At 59.1% G+C, this 21941-nt stretch overlaps 1 protein-coding gene across 1 annotated transcript in view; it reads left to right on the plus strand.

The window, feature by feature from the left end:
* VIPR2 (vasoactive intestinal peptide receptor 2) overlaps positions 1-16322 on the plus strand; it is a 53932-nt gene extending 37610 nt beyond the window's left edge. Inside the window, exons 5-13 of the mRNA XM_059395987.1 lie at positions 3403-3500; positions 4415-4556; positions 8355-8505; positions 9190-9250; positions 10829-10898; positions 11396-11487; positions 14441-14570; positions 14641-14682; positions 15308-16322. Of these exons, the coding sequence (XP_059251970.1) occupies positions 3403-3500; positions 4415-4556; positions 8355-8505; positions 9190-9250; positions 10829-10898; positions 11396-11487; positions 14441-14570; positions 14641-14682; positions 15308-15481 (960 nt within the window). The 3' untranslated portion in view covers positions 15482-16322. The remainder of the gene's footprint in view (positions 1-3402; positions 3501-4414; positions 4557-8354; positions 8506-9189; positions 9251-10828; positions 10899-11395; positions 11488-14440; positions 14571-14640; positions 14683-15307) is intronic.
* Positions 16323-21941: the final 5619 nt, after the last annotated feature.

The raw sequence follows: 21941 nt of genomic DNA on the forward strand, positions 1-21941 counted from the left end.
CAGGGCCCTGTGCCGTCAGCTTCTGGGAGGAGCTGAAGCGAGAGTCCTTACCAAAAAGGGAGTGGGGTCGCTGCTGCCTTTCCCGTCGTATGGGCCAAGGACAGAGCCGTGACGCAGCCCAGGGCTGCAAACCCAGATCCATCCGGCACGTGGATGTGACCCCAACCCGCTGAGCACCCACGTGCCCCGTACGCACTGCCCGTGAGCCGCAGCTCTCCTTCCTGCCGGGCAGAGGTCGTCACCCTAACCTCCGGGTTCACCTCGGTCTGAAGATCTGACGACATTGGGGGGAGAGCTGAGACCGTTAACTTCCGCGATCTCTGGTTCCCAGCAGCCCGCCGGGGGTGGGCGAAGCGGGCAGGACGGGTGCCTGCGCTCACGGGGCTCCAGCCACCGCCGTGTGACCTGGCCAGGGCAGGACAGAGGCTGGGAGGGCAGCTCCTTGAGGAGGGGCCCCTGAGTAGAGTGCTGCGTGCTGGGCAGGGGAAGGGCGGGACCGCGGAGACGCAGCGCCGGCGGCCTCCAGGCAGCAGTGAGGGCGCAGGTGGAGGCCGCCGTCTGGTTAGAGAGGCCTCAAGCACGAGGAGGGGTCTCCGGCCACCTCGGTGTGGCCCACGGCTCTGCCCACCAACAGAGGGGCCCTGCAGAGGGTTTTAAGCAAGCGCCAAAAGGGTCACGTGTCCATTTTAACCCTGCCTCTGGTGTAGACCCGAGGTTCGGAAAGGAACCACATCGGAATCACCGCAGGGTCTGGTTTGGGGCAGGCAGGGGTTGATGGCCTCTGGGCGTTTGCTTTTGGACACGTTCCTGAGGGATGATGTCACTGCCGCTCTGGGGTCACACCGGGAGAACCACCAGTACACAGCACAGCAGCGTGACCCCACGTGGACCAGAGCACACGTCTCCGCAGGTGGGGGAACCAAGGCAGGAAGCTGGACTGGGAATCCGAGGCTGGGAAGACCCTGGAGCCTCGACCCAGACGCCCCGTGTAGACCCTCCGTGCAGTTCTAGAAGCCACTTCTAATGAAAATGAATTTATCTATTTATTTGAGAGAGAGCATGAGTGAGGAGAAGGTCAGCGGGAGAAGCCGACTCCTCGTGGGGCTGGGAGCCCGATGCGGGACTCGATCCTGGAAGTCCGGCATCGTGACCTGAGCCGAAGGCAGTCGCTCCACCAACTGAGCCACGCAGGCATCCATGAATTTATTTTTTAAAGATTTCATTTATTTATTAGAGAGCTAGAGAGAGAGCACAAGTAGGCAGAGCGGCAGGCAGGGACAGAGGGGGAAGCAGACTCTCCCCTGATCGGGGAGCCTGATGCAGGGCTCGATCCCAGGACCCCGGGATTGTGACCTGAGCCGAAGGCAGAGACTTCACCCCCTGAGCCACCCAGGCGCCCCCTAATGAAAATCGATTTAAAGTTGCATCAAAGATGGACATTTCCGCACAGTTCTAGGGCCTATGTTCTAAACATGAATTCTTACTCTTCAGTTCTGTCCCCACCGGCAGCGACACGGGTCGGCTGTACACAGAAACCCCAGAAGTTGTTCGTCCCTGTCCTCGAGCAGAGCCCCAGACCGTGTCCTTGTGATCCGCCCGTTCTCTTAGAAGTTGGCTGGGAGAAGCGTCCCGCCTGTTCACACAGCGCGTCACCCTGCGGCCGTTAGCCTTGGCTCTGGGTTGCTCAGCCCTGGGGCTGTCCTGCGTTCTGTTCTGGTGAGACTTCCCCGGAGCTGCGCACCTCTGAGGCCTCGAGCTTGTCCCAGAGTGTGCTCGGGCGAGAAGCCCTTAACAAAGGCAATTTGCAAATAACCAGACCAAACCTTCTAAATGACTGAGCACATGAGAAATGTGAAATCTAAACCACTTTAAGCAAAGTAATACAGATTAAAATGTGGATATTCTTTTTTTTTTTTTTACATGGACACAGAAAAAACGTCTTAATTCATACCTCTCTCAATTTCCAGTTCACGTGCTGTGTCCTGGGGTAGTCGTCCAGGAGTGAAAATGTGCCTGCAACTCCTCGTGGGTGGGAGCCTTCTCTCACTCTCCCTGTTCCCAAGGCACCTCGCTCGCTGGTTCCCAGGAAATGCCCGGTACATGTGCCGAGCAGGGTGAATTAAACTAATGGCAATGCCAACTGTGTTCAGCAAGAAATAAAAATCTTCTGTACGAAATTGGAGGTAAAACAATTCCCAGCACAAATCACTCGAAAATGCTAGATGGCGTGTAACCGTGTTGCTTGAAAAGGCACAGCTGAGATTTCAAGAAAGTAAAGAATCGTAGGCACATTGCCGAGCCCCGGTGCGGCCCGCAGGGGCGGCTGGTTCCCGGGGCAGCAGCCGGAGCATCTGGAGGAGCTGGGGTGAGCCGCGCGCAGGTGTGGGTGGCGGCGGGCGGCTGGAGCGGAGAGCTGGACGGAACGTCTGCCCGTGGCAGTGATGGGAAAGGCCCTCCTCCCGCCTCTGCTTTCCTGGAGGAAGAGAAGAAGGACGCGCCCTCCTGCAGGCGGGTTCCCCATCTGGGTCTTTGAGAGGCTATACCAATTTCATTTTCTCGTTAAATATTAACGAGAAACTCATTTTTTCCAAACTTTGCAATTTACTTCTGAAATACGTCTTTACCCATATTGAGTCTTCAATAATAAGGGTAATAAGGAGACAGAAACTCTCCTCCAAGGGCATCACCTTGTTGTAAAGAACAACACTGGGGCTGGACGGGGTGTGGACCAGCCTGCAGGAGACTGGCCCACAGGTGCCCCACGAAGCTGCAGGAGCAGGCCTGTCCCTCCTGCCTCGGCCTGGACCTGGGTTTGCTCGCTGACCCCAGGGCAGGGGATCAGCTCGGTGCCTCCCTAGCGGGCACCATCCCCTCAGTAGGGTTTATACTAAGCTGGTGTGAACAGGGCTATGGAGAAATCAGGGCCAGTGTGGAACATCCACTGGGTCCACACTCCTGGGCCAGTGCAGCATAAACCTGGGTAGGTCAGGACATACTTGCAAAACCAGCCCCCTGTGGTTTCTGGGACTCTCTCATGGGAAGCACCCCCCCAACCCCTGTCTGGTATCAGCTTATTTTAAAAAATATTTTTTAGAACAATTTCAGCTTATTTTTAAAGAGTCCCCCGTAATGAACAACCCATATTCTTGACATCGGCAGTTTCTCTCAGATTTGTAATGTGTGATCAGACGGCAAAGTGGGGGACCCTCAGATCACCCCTCTCCCTGCTCCACAAAGAGTCACTCAGAATGAATTTTAAGGAAATAGGCGGGCATTTAAAGAGGTGAATAAAGCGTTTGGGCCCAGAGTGGAGGTGGGCTGGTGCTGTCTGGCGTGCCCTGGGCCGGGCAGCATCACTCCGGCCCAGGCTGACCACCAGCATCTCTCCGTGCCTCTTCGCAGATCACGTTCTACGTTCTGGTGAAAGCCGTTTACACGCTGGGCTACAGTGTCTCTCTGATGTCCCTTACCACCGGGAGCCTCATTCTGTGCCTCTTCCGGTAAGTATCGGGAATGAGCCATTCTGCTGAGACCAGGAATTGTAGGTTTAAGCCAGGTGGGCCCATCCGAGGAGGAAAGAGATTCACTGTCTCCAAGCCGGCTCTCTCTCCGTTACACCCGGAAAACTCCTTGGAGAATCCCATGTGGAACACCAAAACACGGTGCTAATATTCACATTTCTGTTTACCTAGTCCGCATTTCTTATGTAAAGACACGATGCCGACTTTGGATAAGAATTCAGTTCAGCTGCTGCTACTGAACACCTAGCCGTTGCACAAATCCTTTGAAAATACAGAAGGCGTGAGCCTGCCCCTGCCATCCCGCAAGCGGGGAGAAATGCTCCTACGCTTTGGGCGTCGTGTCCTGACGGCTCTGAATCAAAAGTCAAAGTCAAAACAAAGACCAGTCGGGTTTTCTGCAGAGCAGAGTGGAAGTGGAACAGGGGCGTTACAAACCAATGTTCTGAGCACTTTTTAGAGAAGCAGATATCACATGAGGTGAAGTTCACAGGCAGGGCATTCGACACGGGTCTTGCAGGAAATTTGCTGCAAAGATGTTCCCTTCACATCTGTGGAGTGGACACAGGCCGCCGCGGCCCTGTGTGCTTCCACTCTTGCTCTGAAGTCCTGCTCCAGGGCCCCAGCCTCAGGAGATGGAAATAAAGGACCAAGTTTTACCTACAGAAATAGTTCCCGTAATGCAGAACTGAGAACATCCGACACATTCAGTAAGGGACAGTAACGTCCATAAAAACACAAGAAGCCTTAAGATTACATCTGATTATTAAAGTGTTCATGGCTCCCTCCACCCCACCCCACCTCACACTTCCTCCCCTCACCCCTGCCTCCCCCTCCCCCACCCCACCTCACCCCTTCCCTCCCCTCACCCCTCACCCCTGCCGTCTTCACCGCAGGAAGCTGCACTGCACCCGGAACTACATCCACCTGAACCTGTTTGTCTCCTTCATCCTCCGAGCCGTCTCCGTGTTGGTCAAGGACGGTGTGCTGTACTCCAGCTCGGGCACAGGGCACTGCCCCGACCAGCCGTCCTCCTGGGTAAGGCTGCCCCTGGGAGCAGGGTCCTCGCACTGCGGGGACGGTGGCCAGTGCGAACCGCAGCCCCACAGACTTCCGTCCTCGCCACCCGGGCCCTTGGTCCCTGCCACCTGACACTGGGATGCCGTCTCACAGCTCGTGCTCGGGGCTAAGGGCAAGGGTCAGGCTGAGCAGCATAGGGGCTGCCCGAGGGGCTGGGGCTCAGAGCAGGTCCAGGTTGGCAGGTGAGACTGGGATGTGTCCCAGGCACCTTCCTGGGCTGGGAGGTCGTGGGCCGCGAGCGCTCACCCCCGAGCAGAGCCGGGAAAACACGAGGGCACCACCCCCACGGGAGCTGCGGCGGCAGCTCTGGGCTGGAAACCCCGGTGTGGTAGAGAGGCACAGAGCCAGTGTCTTCGCCCCCCATCTCCCAGATGCGAGAAAGAGAAGCAGCCGTGGACTGCCGGGGGAGAGTTCCCAAGGGGGGCCCGAGCCCCTGCAGCCCCCACCAGGAGCCCCGTGGCCTGTCTGTGACCACGCTGGGCCCAGCTGTCTGCCATGAGGAGGAACACGCTAGTTACTTCTACGGCTGCACACTCCTGTGCCAGGCTCCCGCCCAGGCCACGCTGGTGCTGAGTGTGGCCTGCGGTGCTGGGCTGGGCTGCGCGCTGACCGCGCCCCTCTGACACGGGGGTCTGTGCATGTCCTTCCTAGGGCTGCCTCGGGACCTCTGGCAGGCACCCGGGCCAACCGGCAGTCGGTGTGATCACAGCTTCCCGGACAGCCCTCTCTGCACGAGGAGCCGGGACGCTGGCCACTGCCCCCTCGGGCTCTGGGCAGCTGGATCCGTCTGCTGGGCTGTTGCCCGGGATGGAACAGACTTGAGTTAATTCAGTTTTCAGACAGGAAAGCCTTCTAGAACACCGTAGAACACCAGCGTTTCGCAGGCCTGGCAGTAAATAGATTTCTGGGGACAATCTGTTCATGACATACTTGGACTGAGTCAATCAGCAGAGTTTGTCGTAATAAAAGTAACACAAGACCCTTCACCCAGCAGACCCCCAGCCCCACGTGGGAGTCAGAGCTCCTGGGGTTCTTGCCCCACAATGAGGTTTCTGACGTGGGCGACAGGGGTGAGCCCCAGTGCCACTCGGGTTCTTCTTTTGTTGAGAAGCCTCCTTTCCTTTCTCTAGGGAGCTCAAATCTCTGCTCAAAGGAGCCCCCCTTCCTGAGCTTCTTATTAAGGGGCTGGTGAGTCTAGTGGGCCACAGACCCCACCATCCAACCCAGGCCTGTGCTCCCAGCCATGCAGACGAGACCCGGCGGGCTCCTCCCCGAGGGGTGGGGGAGTGACAGCAGCCCAAGGGCCCTGCCACGGCCACCCGGCACCACCAGCCCCTACGCTGAAGGTCACTGACCCCCCTCCCACCTGGGGTTGGGGCTTCACCTCCCCACTTCTCGACAGCCTTCCAGTGCCAGGCTGGATGCTGCTGGGGAGGCCCTATGATTCAGAAGAGCCGCCGGCCCATTTGTGCAGCAGGACGCAGGGCTCCTGAGCGGGCTGGGGCTGCGGTCAGCATGCAGACAGCACGTGTCCCACACATCCTGGCACTGAAGTTGTCCAAGGATTCAGGGCTAAGGACTGAGGTGTGAGAAGCAGGGGTCAGGTGCAGAGTCCCACTGCCCAGTTCCCAGAGGGGTCCCCAGACGCTGCACCCCTCCATCAGGATGTCACCAAGATGTGCACCCACAGAGGCAGGAGGAAAGGAGGGACTGGGTCTCCCCCCTTGTTCCCAGAGAGGGCAAGGTTTGGAGAAAGAGAGACAGGCAGACCTCAGCATGAGGACCAGAGAAACCTCTTTTCTTGCAGTTGCATTTTTTGGACATTTTGGTTCTCAGCTGGGTACCAAACCAACGTTATTCTCACAAGCAGGGGGCATCTCCCCCAAGTAGGCCGAAGGGTCTGTTTCTCAAGGTATTTGGAGGAGCCGAGCACTAGGCAGAGTCTATTTCCTTCCAAGAGGAGGCTTCCCCTCCACGGGACCATTCTCCCCACGTACCCTGGACACAGCGCTGAGCCCTGGGCTCAGTGTGTCTCCTCCTGGCTGCCCCGGGCGGGCTGCAACCCCAGCAGCTGATTCTCACTGAGACCAGAACGGACGACATGTGGAGTCGATGGGGACTCTGAGAAACCTAGCTTCGGGCTTTCCGAGGTGCTCCCCGTGAGCCTGAGCCCCCGGGAGGGGTCAGGTGGGGTGTCCATGGTGGCGGCCGTGGCCCAGCACATGTCACATGTGGAACCACCGCGCCAATGATGGGCACCACGACTCCCCGCAACACGAGTCTCTGCGCCTGTTCTGGCTCTGTCCGACGGGCGCCGCCATGCAGGCTGCCTCGAAGGGCTCTGTGCTCTACAGCTGTGATGCCGGTGACTGTGCGGCTTTCCCGAGAGTCGGAGCCGCTGTGGGCTGTGTCTGCCGCGGCTTCCCTGGCGTCCCAGGGTCGGTGGGCTCCGAGCACCTCCCCTCGCACCCCGAGCACACGCCCGCGTCCCGGTGAGTGGCCCTCAGTGAGTCCCAGGCTCACCGCGGCTGGTTTTCCTGATCCCACAGTGCGTCGTGAGTGCGTCTCTCCACTTAGGGTGCGGGGGCACAACGTTCGGGGGGGACCTACGTGCCAGCCCCACTCCCAGCCCCTCGGGCCTCAGGCACTCAGCCTCAGGAAGCAGGAACTGGTAGCTGCAGCCCCGCAGACAGTGGGGCTCACCCGACTGCAGACAGAGAGACCCGGGATGAGGTCGGCGTGGGAGCGCGGTGAGCGCGGGAGGTGGGGGCAGGTGCCACAGGTCGCCTGGCGGAAGCTCCTGGCAGCCCCGGGCGCCGGCATGGAAGGGCTGCCGTGACTTTCCCGTCAGCACCAGCGCCCCCACACATGCGCGCCGGTATATCCACGCACGCACGTATAAAAACACATGTGCATACACACGTGTGTGCAGCGTGCCCACGTGTGTCTGTGGGGTCTGGTATCAGTACAGACACCACGTACAAGGTGCACGCTGTGCAGACGGACAGGACTCCTCCTCGTGTGGAAATGTGGCCGCAGACACGCTCACGTGTCCACGTGAAGAGACACCCACATACGTAAAGTGGCCTCTCTCCGCAAGGGAGTGTCTGCCTGTACACGTATGCAGTTTGTACGTACACGCATGTCGTGGTGTCGGGGGGCAGCAAAGCTGCAGGAGAGAAATGAAGTCCCGTTCTTCAGCACACGTACACAAACTCGCTGATTAAAATCCTCAATTTCATGTTTTCTCAAGAGGCTGAAACCGCTGTGGGACTCTAAGAAGGTCTGCGGGGTCTGGTTCCTCCCAGGAAAACTCTCAAGATGCCGGGAACATAGCGTGCTCGAGGGACTCTCTCATCCTGCCCTTTGTTGTTCTGCCTCTTGCTGAGCGGGTGTCGAGGACCACCGGAGGAGGGCGAGGGGGCGGGCAGAGGACGAGGACACGGACGTGCGGCGGCGGGGGGAGGACAGGCGGCGAGACTAACCGCTGCGACGCCACAGCCCACGGCTGTCCGAGCAGCCGTGTTTATCCTCCAGGGAGTTCTGCCCCAGGGCTGGGGCTGCCGAGGGCCTCGGTGAGCACAGCGCCCGACGCCACTGTTCGGGCCCCTCGGGTCCTTCCCGACGCGCGCGTGCCTTCCGTCCTAGAGCTCCTCCGCCCGCCGTGGACTGTTGTGTCCGACGGGGTCTGTCTCTCCGCCTCTGTCCCTGACTCCGACGGGGTCTGTCTCTCTGCCTCTGTCTCTGACATTCCAGGTCGGCTGCAAGCTGAGCCTGGTGTTCTTCCAGTACTGCATCACGGCGAACTTCTACTGGCTGCTGGTGGAGGGACTGTACCTGCACACCCTCCTGGTGGCCATATTCTCCCCCAGCCGGCGTTTTGTGTCCTACCTCCTGATTGGATGGGGTAAGGACTGTTTCCCCTGTGCATGCCCGATGCCCCAGCAGCCACCTGCCAACGCTCCAGGTGCCTGATTTCCACTGCTCTCACCTAGAAATGCAGACCTTTCAGCTCAGAAAAACCCTTTGCTGCGCCGTAGGATGCCCTTCTGGTTAGATTAGGAAGAGCCTTCCTGGCACGACTAGTTTCCTGGAGGCAGCACCCTCAGATTTCTAGGAACCAGGAACCTAGTTTAAAACTGCTATAAACTTCCTGTGCTGGAAAGTCAGAAAGTAGTGCCGTGGAGGAGGAGGGCAGGGAGCCCTTCTCACAGGAGGTCCCGGCAACCCACCAGTTAGCAGGACCTTCATTGGCCAGAATTGGAAGGGGCGCAAGCAGTGGTCCCCCTGGGCGCGCGGCGAGGGGCCCCCCTGCCGTCATGGTTCCCATACTCCGCAGCAGCACTTAGGGTGCACGGCGAAGCTTTGCCGGTGGTGGGGCTTCAGCTTGCGAACCCACGTGTATCATCACTGCTTTGTAATGAGCATAAGCGTCGGAGCGATTATGAAGCATTTCCACTTGACCCGTCCATCAGAAAGCCCCGGTTCCTGCTGCCCCTGGTGGATGAGGGTGCACACTTCTGTCCCTTGGGGCAGTCCCTGTTAGCTCGTGTGGGCTTGTGGATAACCAGGTGACTTTGGTTTATGGCAGGCATCCCCACCGTCTGCACAGCTGCATGGACGGCAGCCAGGCTCTCCTTAGAAGACACAGGGTGAGTGCTCTGTCCCGCCTCTGCCCGTAAAATGGGGTGGACCAGTCCCGGCCAAGTTGCCGGCATCGTTAAGTCTTTGGAAACTAGAAAGAAGCTCGCTCTCTGGGTGGAAGGAGGGTCTGTGCTTGTGGCTGCCACTGAGCGAAGAGCTCCACCGGCAGTGTCTGAGCAGCCCGCCCACGGGAAGCCCTCAGACCTCGTGACGGTTCGCTGGGGCGACGGTACGTGGAGAAGGTCCATGTGAGGGAGGCATTGAACCAGGTCCTGCCGCGGAGCTGGGATTGCGATGAACCGGGCGGAGGCGGGAGCAGCACCTCCGGGAGCGGAAGCCGTGTTCACAGACGGGAGCCGAGCAGAAGGCACGTACCGTCTGCCAGGGGCCAGGTGTGGAAAGGTGACAGCTGAAGACGAGGTTAAAATGGCCAGCAGGAGTGCAGCTCTCTGAGATAGTTCTCTAAAACGCAACAGAGCAGGGTCTGAAGTTCTTCTGTTTTCTGTTTTTAACCAACCCAATGTACAGGGTCAGGGCCCCAGACACAGGCACCAGGATCAGGGCCCCAGAATCAGGCCCCAGGCTCCCACCATGAATGTTGCACCTCGTGAAGGGCTCTCCGGGTCTACCAGTGCTCTACGAGTGGTAACAAACCACCCTAAAACTCAGTGGCTTACATAATTGCAGTTTCTAGGGTGTGTTCCTATGCCCGGGCAGCTTGGACAGACTCCCGTGGCCTTCTTCTGGCCGCTACCCGGCTTGCTCCCACACTGGGCCCCTGCTGGGTTGGCCGAGGGCTGGCGGGGCGGGGGCAGCACCAGCTGGCAGGCTCCCTTCTGTCCTGCAGGTTCCAAGCGCTCCCCATCTTATTGCCAAAACCCACTAGGATTCTGAGGCGAGGGCTGACCTCTGCCCCTGCTGGGAGGGGCTGCAGAGCCCCACTGGGGGTGGGGATAACAGGGAAAGATGGAGGCGTTGCAACCCACCCCCAGCTTGCTACTGGAGACAGCCCTGACCCTGGAAACCGGAGTGAGAACATCGCTGGACAGACATTCCTAGCTGTGCCTGCCTCAGTTCCTCCGAAGACATTTTAAACCTTCATTCAAGACCCAAACACAAACCATTCAGGAGGGGAGAAGAAATTAATTTTCAGTAGAAAAACTCCCCTTTGTCGGACGCCGGCCGGAGTGAGCATGAGACCCCCGCTCCCTAGTTAGGGGCCTTCCGTGCGGCTTGGTGTCCCATTGTCCTGCTCCGGGAGTTCTGCTCTGGCTTCACGTCTCTGTAAGCAGACGTCCGCGTCAGGAGGAGTGAGGTCACTGGCCAGGGGCGGATTGCAGCCAGGTCCCTAAGCGAGGAGCAGCTCTGCTCTCACAGCGGCCACCCGCCCGTCCCGGTCCCACATGCGCCGTCCCACAGAGGGGTCTCCGAACGCACCAGGCCCAGAGGCCCGCGTGGCTGGAGCGCCAGCCCGGTGTGGCCAGCCCTGCATAAGGGGCGCGTCCACAGGCAGTGCGTGGACCCTCCTGCCCTTGCTTTGTGCATGAATCGAAGGTGACATGGTTTTCCTTCTCTCTTTTCTCTAGTTGCTGGGATACCAATGACCACGGTGTCCCCTGGTGGGTTATACGGACACCGATTCTGATATCGATTATAGTAAGTCATCTCTGTATGGAAACGTGAGCTATCCATTGGGCTGCGAGCTTGGGCAGAAAGGGAGCCCACGTCGCTGTTTTACATACGAATAGCCTCGTCCCACGTGGCTCCCTGAGAGACGCAGTGGCCCAGCTCCTAAGGTCTGCCCTGGACTCTGTCCCCCTCCGGGAGGAAGGCTCAGTGAAGGGGGAGGGAGTGGGGAGAGAGAGGCAAGCTCTCCAGAGGGGCGGGGAGGAACCCTGCAGGGAGGCGGGGCCAGCCCTGCCCCGACTGGAGGAGTCACCGTGTCCCCTCCGCTCTCAGCTCTCAGGACTGACGCCCCTGCAGCCAGGGTCCTGAGATGCTGCCGGGAGACCCAGTCCGCTGGGGTTCTGAGGGCACCCCCGCCACCAGCTGGGCAGGGCAGAGCGCCTGTTCCGGGCTGGGCTGCAGACAACCTGGCCACACCCACCTCCCCACCGGGAGCTCACACACACACGTGGTCTCTCTTTGTGCAGGTCAACTTTGTCCTTTTTGTTAGTATCATACGGATTTTACTACAGAAGCTGACGTCCCCAGATGTCGGCGGCACTGACCCATCACAGTACAAGTGAGTCTGTGTGTGGGTCCCAGAGCCCAGCTGCCCTCACAGCCTCCCGTGGCCTGGAAACCCAGAGTCGGGGAGGACGTGCCTCTGTGCACGCAGCGAAGGCCCGCGTTCACCCCTGTGGGTGCGGGACCGTGCTTATGGCTGGGGCGGCGGTGTCTTCTCCCAGGCCGGTGACGGTGGCTCCGGTCGAGCCCCTCCCCTGTTTCAGCACGGACACCCTCTAGGGTTCACGGAAGCCCTCTGCCCGCTTTCCTGTTTCGTAATCTGACTTTTGCTCCTCGGTCACACATTCTCTGTATTTCATGCTTGACTCTTTGTTCCCCATCAGACCACATGGTTCCTGCCGGCATCGAAGGCCAGGCCTCGTCCTGGATAATAATTCGTGGTTTATTGGCCAAATGATTACATGATGGATTTCATCATGTCCGTTCAGTGGGAAAGAGATCAAAGGTCAAGTAATGCCACAATCATCCGGCTAATTAATGAGGACCTGGAGACTCGATAAAAGAACGTGAAGATTCTATAAATTTCTGTCCAGAACTTACAAAGGAAATGCCCACAACTTATTATCAAGTAGAACTAGCTCAGCATGGGGTGGTTGGTCCAGCCAGTGGGGGCCCCAGACTCAGATAGACAGCTGGAATCACAGCCGCCTGGAGCTGTGTGACCCTGGGCCGGTGACCTGACTACAGCCAGGGGTGGGCCTGGCAGTGGGACAGGCAGCATCATTGGTGGCCAGGGGCCCTGTGCTGGGCTGACACACCAGCTGCAGGCCGGGGGGATGTGACCTCACTGCTCTGGGCCTCAGTGTCCTCATCTATAAAGTGGAAATGATGATCATCTCTAAGGAGGGTAAATACAGTTAGTACTGGAAAGACATTTAGTGCCGGCACCAGTAAGTGTTGTGGGGAAATCTGTGCACAGACCCTTCTGACCATGCCCTAGGCTACACACAACCTGAGGCATCCCTTTCTCTGCTCTGTCGACTCAAGGAAGCTACACAGAAGGCCAGACCTACAGACGAGATTCCACATCAGACCACAAAGGACAGAGCCATGTCGTCCCTTGCAGGCAGCACCTGTCCTGGCCCCTGAGCCCGCCCGCACCCACGGCAGGGACAGGACGGCTCTCCGTTGCTCTTCGAACTCAGTTTTGATTTTCAGCTGGTCTTGTTTAGCTTCTGTGCTGACCTTTTCTTTGGGGTCTCTGGGAGTGTCCATTCAGTATGTCTTAGAGATACATGTTTTTATTTTAGAAACAAAATTAAGTAGGAAAATATAATCTGTTCTTTTCCCAGGATGACAAAAGAAACAGAGTCTGCAATGTTGCCCTCTGGTTGTATCTTGATGTCTTTTCTCTGGAACTATCTTTATAACAGTAACAAACGTCCCCGAACAGGGTCCCAGAGGTCCAGCCTTGCTAGAAATCTGTCTCCAGAAATGAGCATGATAGTGATTCCACATGTACCTAAGGGAAGTCAGGCAGACTCTGTGCCTCACACTGAACTGAAGGGCACAGCTCCCTACACAACCACCTTGGGCTCACCAGGCTAGCGCTGAAACAGGATGAAATGCAGCAACCTTGTGAGGTTAGATGTTTGGATCTGCAAGGGGACAGCGGTGTGACGCCCACTGATGGGCTGTCCTTGCCGACGGGGCTGGACCACGTCCTGCTGCACAGCGACCGGGCTTCTGGGGTTTGCATGGACGGCCCACTTGTAAACACCGCAGGATATGGTTCGCTTGTGGGGAAATCAGGAGAAATGGACACATTTCTAGAACGTACATCCCAGGCTCTGAGTGCTAGGTTCGAGGTCAGTGCCTTAAAAATATGTTAAGAAGTTCGTGACGTTTTCTAAGCATTGGGTTAAGGCCGAGGAAGAGGAGGAGGCGGGGCAGGGGCGGAGTGGAGCCTTCTCACTGGGTTCCTTCGGGATCAGGCCGCCGGGTCCCTGCAGAGGCTACCAGATGTTCATTTAGGGGCCTTGATATGCACACACTCCACCGGGTGGCCTGACTTGGCCTGGGGCAGGATCCTCCCTGACGAGCCCCTGGGACCCCAGTGCCCCTGACGAGCCCCCGGGACCCCAGTGCTCCTGTCCATGCTGGAGCTACAAGGACGAGATCTGGCCACAGGCCAGGACGAGCCAGGACACTTTAGAGCGGCCAGCGCGGGCCCCGCTGCGGGGACCTGGTTTAGTCGCTGTGAGGAGGCAGGCTGGACTGAGGACTCTAGAAGGTTCCACGGATGACTCTCACACGCAGCAAGGAGAGGCCCCAGCTCAGAGCAGTGGCTCTCCAGTGGGATCCAGACAGCAGAGGCAGCACCTCTAGGAACCCGAGAGCCAGCCCCGCGAAGGTGGGGCCAGCAACCGGCCTTCGAACGGGACCCCCAGTAGAGAAAGGAGACGGTTTGCCGGGGCTTGGGGAGAGCAGCTAAAGGAAAGGGGCCGTGAGCTCGGCGGTCTTTCTTCCAGGCGTAGAGCCCAGCGAGCAGGAAGCTGCGTGTCCATCAGGGGGCAGTGACTCCCCGACGGACAGAACAGCTACATCGGGTCCAGGTCAACCAAGCCCACGGAGCCGGGGGCACCCAGACCCCGGGGCGCCCGTCCCGCTGCCACACGGTGCTCGGGGGGCTGCCCCCCTGCTGAGTCTGCTCCTGTGAACACAGAGTCAGACTTGACGACCCGAGCGGGGAGGCTGCCCTCAGACGCACGTCCTTGTGGGGGCCCGGCAGGAGGTCTCGGAGGAGCCTTGCAGCGTTAGGAGGTCCTGTTTGTCACCGGGCCGGCACGTTCTGCCCGCGGCTGGGCGGGGGAGGCTGGTTTTCCTCGGTCTGTGAGCAGCAGGGCTCCGAGGGTGAGGCCCTGGCCCTGGGCCAGCGAGCCCCCCCACCCCCGCCACTCCCGGAGCCCAGGGGCCGGCCCCGCGCTCAGCGTCTGTCTGTCCCGCAGGAGGCTCGCCAAGTCCACGCTGCTGCTCATCCCGCTGTTCGGAGCCCACTACATGGTGTTTGCTGTGTTTCCTATCGGCATCTCCTCCAAGTATCAGATTCTGTTCGAGCTGTGCATGGGGTCGTTTCAGGTGCGTGTGGGAAGGGGCGGTTCCTCCTCCGCGTAGGGGCGCGGCTCTGACAGTCCTTTCTCGTTCGCAGGGCCTGGTGGTGGCTGTTCTGTACTGCTTTCTCAACAGCGAAGTAAGTGCTCGTCACAGCTCGGGGGACGTGGGTGGGTTCCCTGACGTGGCCCCGCGACCTGCAGGAGAGCTCAGGTCTTCTGTCCTGGCAGCCCCATTCACCAAGCCTGCCCTCCCACAGGGAGAAAGCTCCTGAGAAAGCTCCCCGGCCGGCAGGCGGAGAGCAATCCTGCCCTTGGTGTGGCCCAGGCCTTACTCCTTGAACCCGGATATCGGGATGGGGAGGGGCGGGCCCAGGGGTGGGAGCCCTGCTCCCCGAGCTCCCTGCCCACAGCCAGTGAGGATGCACGTGCGTGAGGCCCCCAGAGCAGAGCCCTGGTCTGCTTGTTCCCGTGTGCCTTCCCCTGCCAGGCCTCATGTGGCCCCAGCCCCCAGGCTTCCAGCCCTGCGCCTCTCCCTCCCTCAGCTCAAATGCCCTCCGGGAGCCTGCTCCCCTTCCGCTGCTCTGGGGGGTCCCCGAGTCCTGACCCCACCTGGCTCCGAGCACCCTTGCCTGCTGCTGCCCGTCATGGTGCTGGCCGCCTGGCCGGCCGCATCTTCCGTACTGCGGCTCCCCCAGAGCAGGGCGTGTGTCAGCTCCCACGTCCGCCTGACCCCCGCTTCCTCGTCGCCTCGTCCTCACCCAGGTACAGAGCGAGCTGAAAAGGAAGTGGCGCAGCCTGTGCCCCGGATGGCCCTGCGGCCTGGACCACGGGCTCCGCCGCGCGTCTGTCTCGAGGAACGACTCAGAGAACGCCCTGCAGTTCCACCGCGGCTCCCGTGCCCCATCCTTCCTGCAGACGGAGACCTCGGTCATCTAGACGGGTGCCCCATTGCAGATGGACAGATGTGGGCAGCCGCAGGCCAGGAGAGCCTGCGCGGACAGATGTGGGAGCCCCAGCGGGAGAGCCCTGGCGGGTGACTCAGGGGTGACTCCACAGAGCTGGTCTCTGCCTGTCCCCTCCGTGGAGCTGGGGTCCCGTGGGCACCGGCTAGGACTTCAGTCTGATCCCTGTTAAACGTCAGTGTGTAGGCAGTTTTCCTCATAATGCTGTTTGGCCAAGTAGGGGGACCTGTTTTCAGAGAGAACAGGGAGACGAAGCGGTCTCTGAAACGGGACACAGTGGCCCAGAACTTGGCTCCATCCACTCCACCCTGGAAGGAATGAAGGTGGGTTTCTAATGGTGCCAGTTCTGGGCAGGGGGCAAAGGCCTGAGCTGGGGGCTGGAGCGTCCCCCTGCATAACCCCCAGCTCTGGCCTCCCCTGCCCAGTCCTCAGTAGGACAGCATTCTCATCTGCCAGACACAGGGACGTGCAGCAGAGCCTGCCCCTGCTGGGTGCCCCTGCTCGTCCCCACCTGGCCCAGGGCCACCCCTACCTGCTGGTCCACCAGGAAAAGTGCAGAGAAGGCTGTCAGTTCACAACGGCAGCGAGTGGCGTGTCACCCCGCAAGGGCACCCGAGCCTAATGAGACTCCCCCTGAGACCACGTCAGGCCTCCTCCCCCCGCAGGCGTGAGAAGATTGGGTAACCTGCGGCCCAGCTTGTAGGACCTGGTCATCAGGGCAAGTACGACACCAGGCATTTTATCTGGAGCAGAAAGCTATTTTCCTTTTAATGAAATAATCTTTTAATGAAAATAATTTTAAAGTCCATTTCTGCTTAAACGGAGGTTATTCAAACAAAATATAAAAACGTGTTGAGCGCTTCTGTCCAACCGTGGCAAGCAGCAGCCCCGGTTTCCAGGTCCCCTGATGTCTGCGGATTCGGGAGCTGGTCTGAGTGCTGAGCAGCTGCAGAGACGGCAGGCGGCCGGCGAGGAGAGGGAGTCCGCCCCCATGCCCGGCCGGCCTTGCAGCACCGGACAGACGGACCATCTGCCCATACCCCGTCCAGCTGCCCCAGCTGCTGCACTCAGCAGTCCGACCCCATTTATGCTCCTGGCGCCCCCCAACCTGAGGCCATGAGGTCTTCTTCCTGAGGCAAAGCCTGGACAAACAGGGGCTGTGTGCAGAGGTCCCTGAGCTGGGGCCTCCACCTCAGATGAGTCACTGTCCCCAGATCCCCGTGACCACTGAAAGCCCGACCCGGGCTCACGCGGGGCCACGGCTCGTGCTCAGCCCGACGTGCCTCTTTCTTGCTGGCCTGCGCCGAGGCCCCGCGGGCGTGGGCGGGTCTGTCTTGCCTGGGAAAGGGGAGGAGGCCGGGAGAGCGAGCGTCTCCTAGGAGCAGCGCGGGGTCAGCACACTGGTGCTGACCTGCTGTAGTGTGCGGCGGCGTCCACAGTCACTGGTGCAGCACTTCAGGAAAACCTGAGCTCCTGTCCAGAGGCTCCAGACTGACTGGTCTGCAGGTCCCGGGCCCTCGGCTCCCACGCGGAGGGCAGACTCACCGCGCCCAGCGGAGGCCGTCCCCGTGCCCCGAGCTCTCCCTGTAGGCCCAGCCAGCTGCGCGGAGGAAGGCGAGCGGGAGCCCCGTGGCGCCTTCAAGGCCCTGGAAGCCGCCACCTCTCCCGGGGCGCTGAGGCTGCCGGCCAGGTTGCCCTCCTCAGGGCACCCAGGGCAGTGGAAGTGGCCACCCAGCATCCAGCAGCTCCGGCACCCACCCTAGCCGAGAAGCAGGGGCAGGGCTGACACATATGTGCACGCTCATGTGTGTCTGCGAGTGCCCCGACCCCGTGCGCCTCGGCCCGTAAGATCTGCGTCAACACCGTCTGTGCGCAGCCCGCGCTCCCCTCTGGAGGAGCAGGGCAGGCCGTGGAATGCAGACTCTCAGAGCCAGGTTGGAGGCCCACCGGGGAGGAGGGCAGCCTCGGCACAGCGCCGGGTTGGGGGGGAGGGTGTCCCCGGGAGTCCAGGGAGGACCACGGTCCCGACGCTCAAGGAAGACAGCGGTGTGGGCTTGTGCACCCGCCACGCTGAAGGAGACCCTCTCCACGGCGGGCCTGCTCCTTTCTTACCAAAAATGCAGCTTTTAAGGGGCCTTTTTTCAGGTTTTCAGGTAACAGGCAGAACAGTCACTGGCCCGGGCTCCCCGTCCCTCCCTCCCGATACAAGTCGAGGTATCGCACGAGCATTTGTGCGCACGCCCAGGGACTCCCCCAGAACAGGGTCTCCCACGTGCTGGGCACAGCCCAGCGCAGTGGACCAGCGGCGGCAGGTACAGCTCCCTCGGTGGCAGCTGGGACGGTCCCCAGCCACCAACCCCAGCATCGCTGACATTTCCTCTTTTCCGGGCCCCAGTCTGCCGGCCTCCAGGCAAGAGCCACAGGAGCACCTGCCCCTTGGTTCTGCATTAATGCGGAGCCTGATCCCCCATGAGACGGCTGCCCCCAACCCCCGGCCCCCGGCAGGCGTCCCCCACCCCCAATGCAGGTCCGCTGCTCTTTTACAAACCTGCTTCTTTATTCCTGGGAAACAGGGGCCGAGACTCCGCAGAGGCCGTGGGTGGTTTGTGTCTCAACGGACAAGCACGTAAAGAGGCACCCCTCGGCCTGTGGACCTTACAAAGGATTTAGGGCATCTTTTATACAGAAAAGTGTTCTTTGGAAAGAAAGACGCTCACTTCCTTCATGGTCACTAAAGGTTTCCTAGGGAAGTAGAGCGGGCAGAGGCGGTCTGCAGATTCGCTCCTCAAAACGAAAAACAGTCCCACCTTCTCCAGATGCCCTAGAGCGAGCCCTGAGCGGAAGGTCAGAGGTCGTAGCCTGAACACCGACCCCTCAGCTAGCACAGGACCTTTGCTAAAGCTGCTTCTGTTCAACACCCAGAACTGAAGGAACAACAGGGAAAGGAAACGAAACAGTGGGGTCACGTAAGATGCCAGCTCTGTGTAAGATTCCGGCTTATGCATACCCTCTCCTGGGTGGAAGGTTGTAGGTGATCAAGTCAAAGACAGCAGTCTATAAACCCGACACCTCCGAAACACGAGATTTTATAGTTTCAATAATTATAATTATGAATCTAGAATACGCAAATGTTGTTTTCCAAATCACGACGTAAATAACTACAATTCCTTTCTGATTTGAAAACACACTCCACTAAAGCCTCATTTCAAGGTCACTCGTAATTCCGCAGAGTTTCACGCAGCATGAGTAGATTATGGTCTCCCAGGTCTGCCAACCTGCAGTGAGAAAACCCTTCTCTATTATAGCTCTATGGAAGCTGGAGGTGTGGGTCATGATCTCTGTACACTTCATCCCAGTTTTCGTGTGTGAAACACGCAGGCACACAGACACACGCGCGCTGAGATAGGACGCGTCCCCGTGGGTGTGCTCCCGCCTGCCCCCCTCCCGCTGTCTGGGTAGGATTTTGTCTGGCTTCACACACGCTTCTCTTCTCTCCCTCCTTGTCAGACAACCTCTGGAGCTTTGAGATGGGGACCTGCGCTCCAGGCCTTCCCCTGGGCGGCGTTGATGACACAGCCCAGGCGCAGCTCTGCGCTGAGAGCGAGAACTAAGGAAGAAAGAAGACTGGGAGCTACCAGCACGCACAAGGGGCCTCTGTGGAGTAAGAAAATGCATGAACTGCTCAAATTCCTGGAGATGCACAGATTGTGCTTTTGATCACATGTCACACTTCCCTGAGAATGAGACCACGGACCGTAGATCGATACATGTATCTGGTCTGCACTGTGTCCTAACCCCCATGTCCACTGTCCGCCTGTCCATCTGGCCATGTGACTGCTCATGGCTCTGCAAGACAAGAGTTCAGCAAGGCAAAGAGGGTTTTGAGGAAAAGACAGCATTAAATGAGATTACAGGGGATATGTGGAATTTATAAAGGGAACAACTTAACAATAGGGCGATGTGGCTAAAGCCGCTTGCCAAGGGGCCCCGCTCCGCTGTGTCCAGGAAGGAAGCCAGAGGTGCAGTCAGGCAGACAGGCTCCAGACGCCCCTAGCAGATGAAACAGGCTTTCTTCTGAAGACTGGGAGCTTCCCAAGGCTTTGGAGCTGGGGAATGACGAGGCAGAGGCTGTGTTTCAGAAGCGAACTGATGGCTGGGAAAGAGGCTGTGTCGTGGAGCATCTGTGAGCTTGGTCCACACAGGAGGGGAAGGTGGCACAGGCTATCAAGGCCAGGAGCCGGGGAGCCACACCTGTGGTGGGACAGTTTGCTGAAAGGCAACACCAGGATCACAGGAGAGTCCCCGGATGCCCACATGACAGTGAAGCACGCTATGGGCCAGAGGTCGCCGCGTTCACGCCGTTTACTCTGACGCTTTCAGAATAAAATGAATGCGAGGCTTTCTCAAATAGTAGTCTGGCTGACGGAACCAGCAGCCCCAAGGAGGGTGTCCGAGGGCCAGGCGGGAAACAGGCTTTCCCTCCGATCTCCTCTGTTGACAAGACAGCATCACAAACCCACTCACATCATAAGAGACATGGAGGAGAGACTCTGGGGATCACGTGGGTTTGTACAACCCCAAGCCACGCTGATTCTGAACGTGCTTTCGGTGATGTAAGAAACCACAAAGAAAGAGAGCTACACATCGAAATCTGCGCAACTAGATTCAGGCCGAAACAAAGAAAGAGCATCCAGAGTGAATCTGAGTCAAACCCAGAGAGCAATTCTGGGCGCCATGGGGTCTCCAGCTCAACAGACCATACATAGCTCGAACCTGGGACCCTGAGGCAACCACCCTCCCTGACCTCCACTTGCTGTCAAGCTAGATACACAACAGGCTCCCGTAAGCAACGTCAAAATGTATGCTTATGGAAGTTAAACCCCAGAATCCTATTTGGGGCATTTGGGTATGTGGGGCTGTGAGGGGCTGTGAGGGGAGGGTGTGTCAGTGAGAATTACCCTCCAGACTCAGTAGCTGAAGTTCAGGTCAGATTGCCAGGCCGATGTCAGGAATCGTGAAGTCAAGACAGAGGCAGCCAGGGGTGGAGGGGAGGTCAGGGCCACAGGAAGGGGGACGTTTGTTAAATGTCTGACCTGCAAAAGTTCAGTTAGCAGGACAGTTATGCCCCAGACACAGGCAGGCTGGGTGGGTTCTGACCCGTCTCCGACGGCACCATGCGGGGGGTGGGGGGCAGCAGCACTGTGCCGAGCAGGGTGCTGTTGAGGAAAAGCACGAGGCTGGTCCAGGGGTGCCTCGAGGACCCTGTGATCAGGGATTCCCAGTCGATCCCACAAGGTGCGTCCATATTACAGCCCATTTTCCCAGCTGGGCCAAAGCGGATTACTGAGGATGGCATGGAAAGCCACTCCACACCCTTGTGGCACCCCCTCAACCTTGGCTTGCCAGCCTCACTGGTCAGCATCTCACCCATATGATGTCCCTGCAACAGAGAGACAGTGTCCACCCAGGTCAACACAGCCCACAGACATTGCTTGGGCCCCAAGGTGAACACATCCCTGGAACTGTCCCCACAGTGCCCTGCTCTCAGCCACCCGCTGTCTGCTTGCTACTGTGAGCTGCCTTGAATTTGGGGATGGAGGCCAACAAAGCAATACATAAAAACGCCAGCCCTCCTGCAGCCACCCAGCCGGTCCTGCACTGGCCAGTCACGCTAAGGTCTTCCTGGGGTCCCCATGCAGTCCCCTCCTGTTTCTGGGCCCAGGCCAGGATGATTTCCTTCCATGAAAGACAGCTCTCCGGATGTGAGTGTCCAGCAGAGGAAATCAGGAAAGGACACCGGCTTCAGTCTCTTCAGAGTTTATGCTGGGGACCTTTTCAGAGTCTATGCTGGGGACCTTTGAGCAGAGTGAGATCCAGGTGACACTTCTGCTCCCAAAATGTCAGGGCTGCTCTAGGGAACACCAGGGTTTGTGGTGGTTTGGGGTGAACTTCTTGAATAATCTGCCTCAGCCACCTTCCCTGCAAGACTATGGCCTCCTCACAGCCCTCCTGCCCATTTCAAGGGCTCATACCTGCCCACAAGCGTATCCCACAGCCCCTTCAGCACCCCCTTGACCCATGTAGATAGAAGTCCCTGTGAAGACATGCAAGTGGGTTGGTTTGCCAGAGGTAACCAAGGACACGTCACTGCACGTTACTGTGGAGCTCCCGCCCGCCTGAGGGTGGTCTAGGTCTGGGTCAGCCGGGATTCCCAGGAACCCTCCGTGAGCAGGGCAGCAGGCTCCTGCTCCAACAAACACACCTGTCTGGAGATGGTGGCTGGCAGACCTGAGAGAGAGCTCCCTGGGGAAGCCACAGAAAGGAGCCTGTCACTCCAGGAAGGTGCTGGGCCCTAGGGGAGAGCTCAGAAGGAAGCCCCGGCATATTTTCCTGGTGGAGAAATGACCTGCACCAGACAGCCTGTTGGGAGGGCT

This window comes from Mustela nigripes, chromosome 4, assembly GCF_022355385.1.
Source record: "Mustela nigripes isolate SB6536 chromosome 4, MUSNIG.SB6536, whole genome shotgun sequence".
NCBI lineage: Eukaryota > Metazoa > Chordata > Mammalia > Carnivora > Mustelidae > Mustela > Mustela nigripes.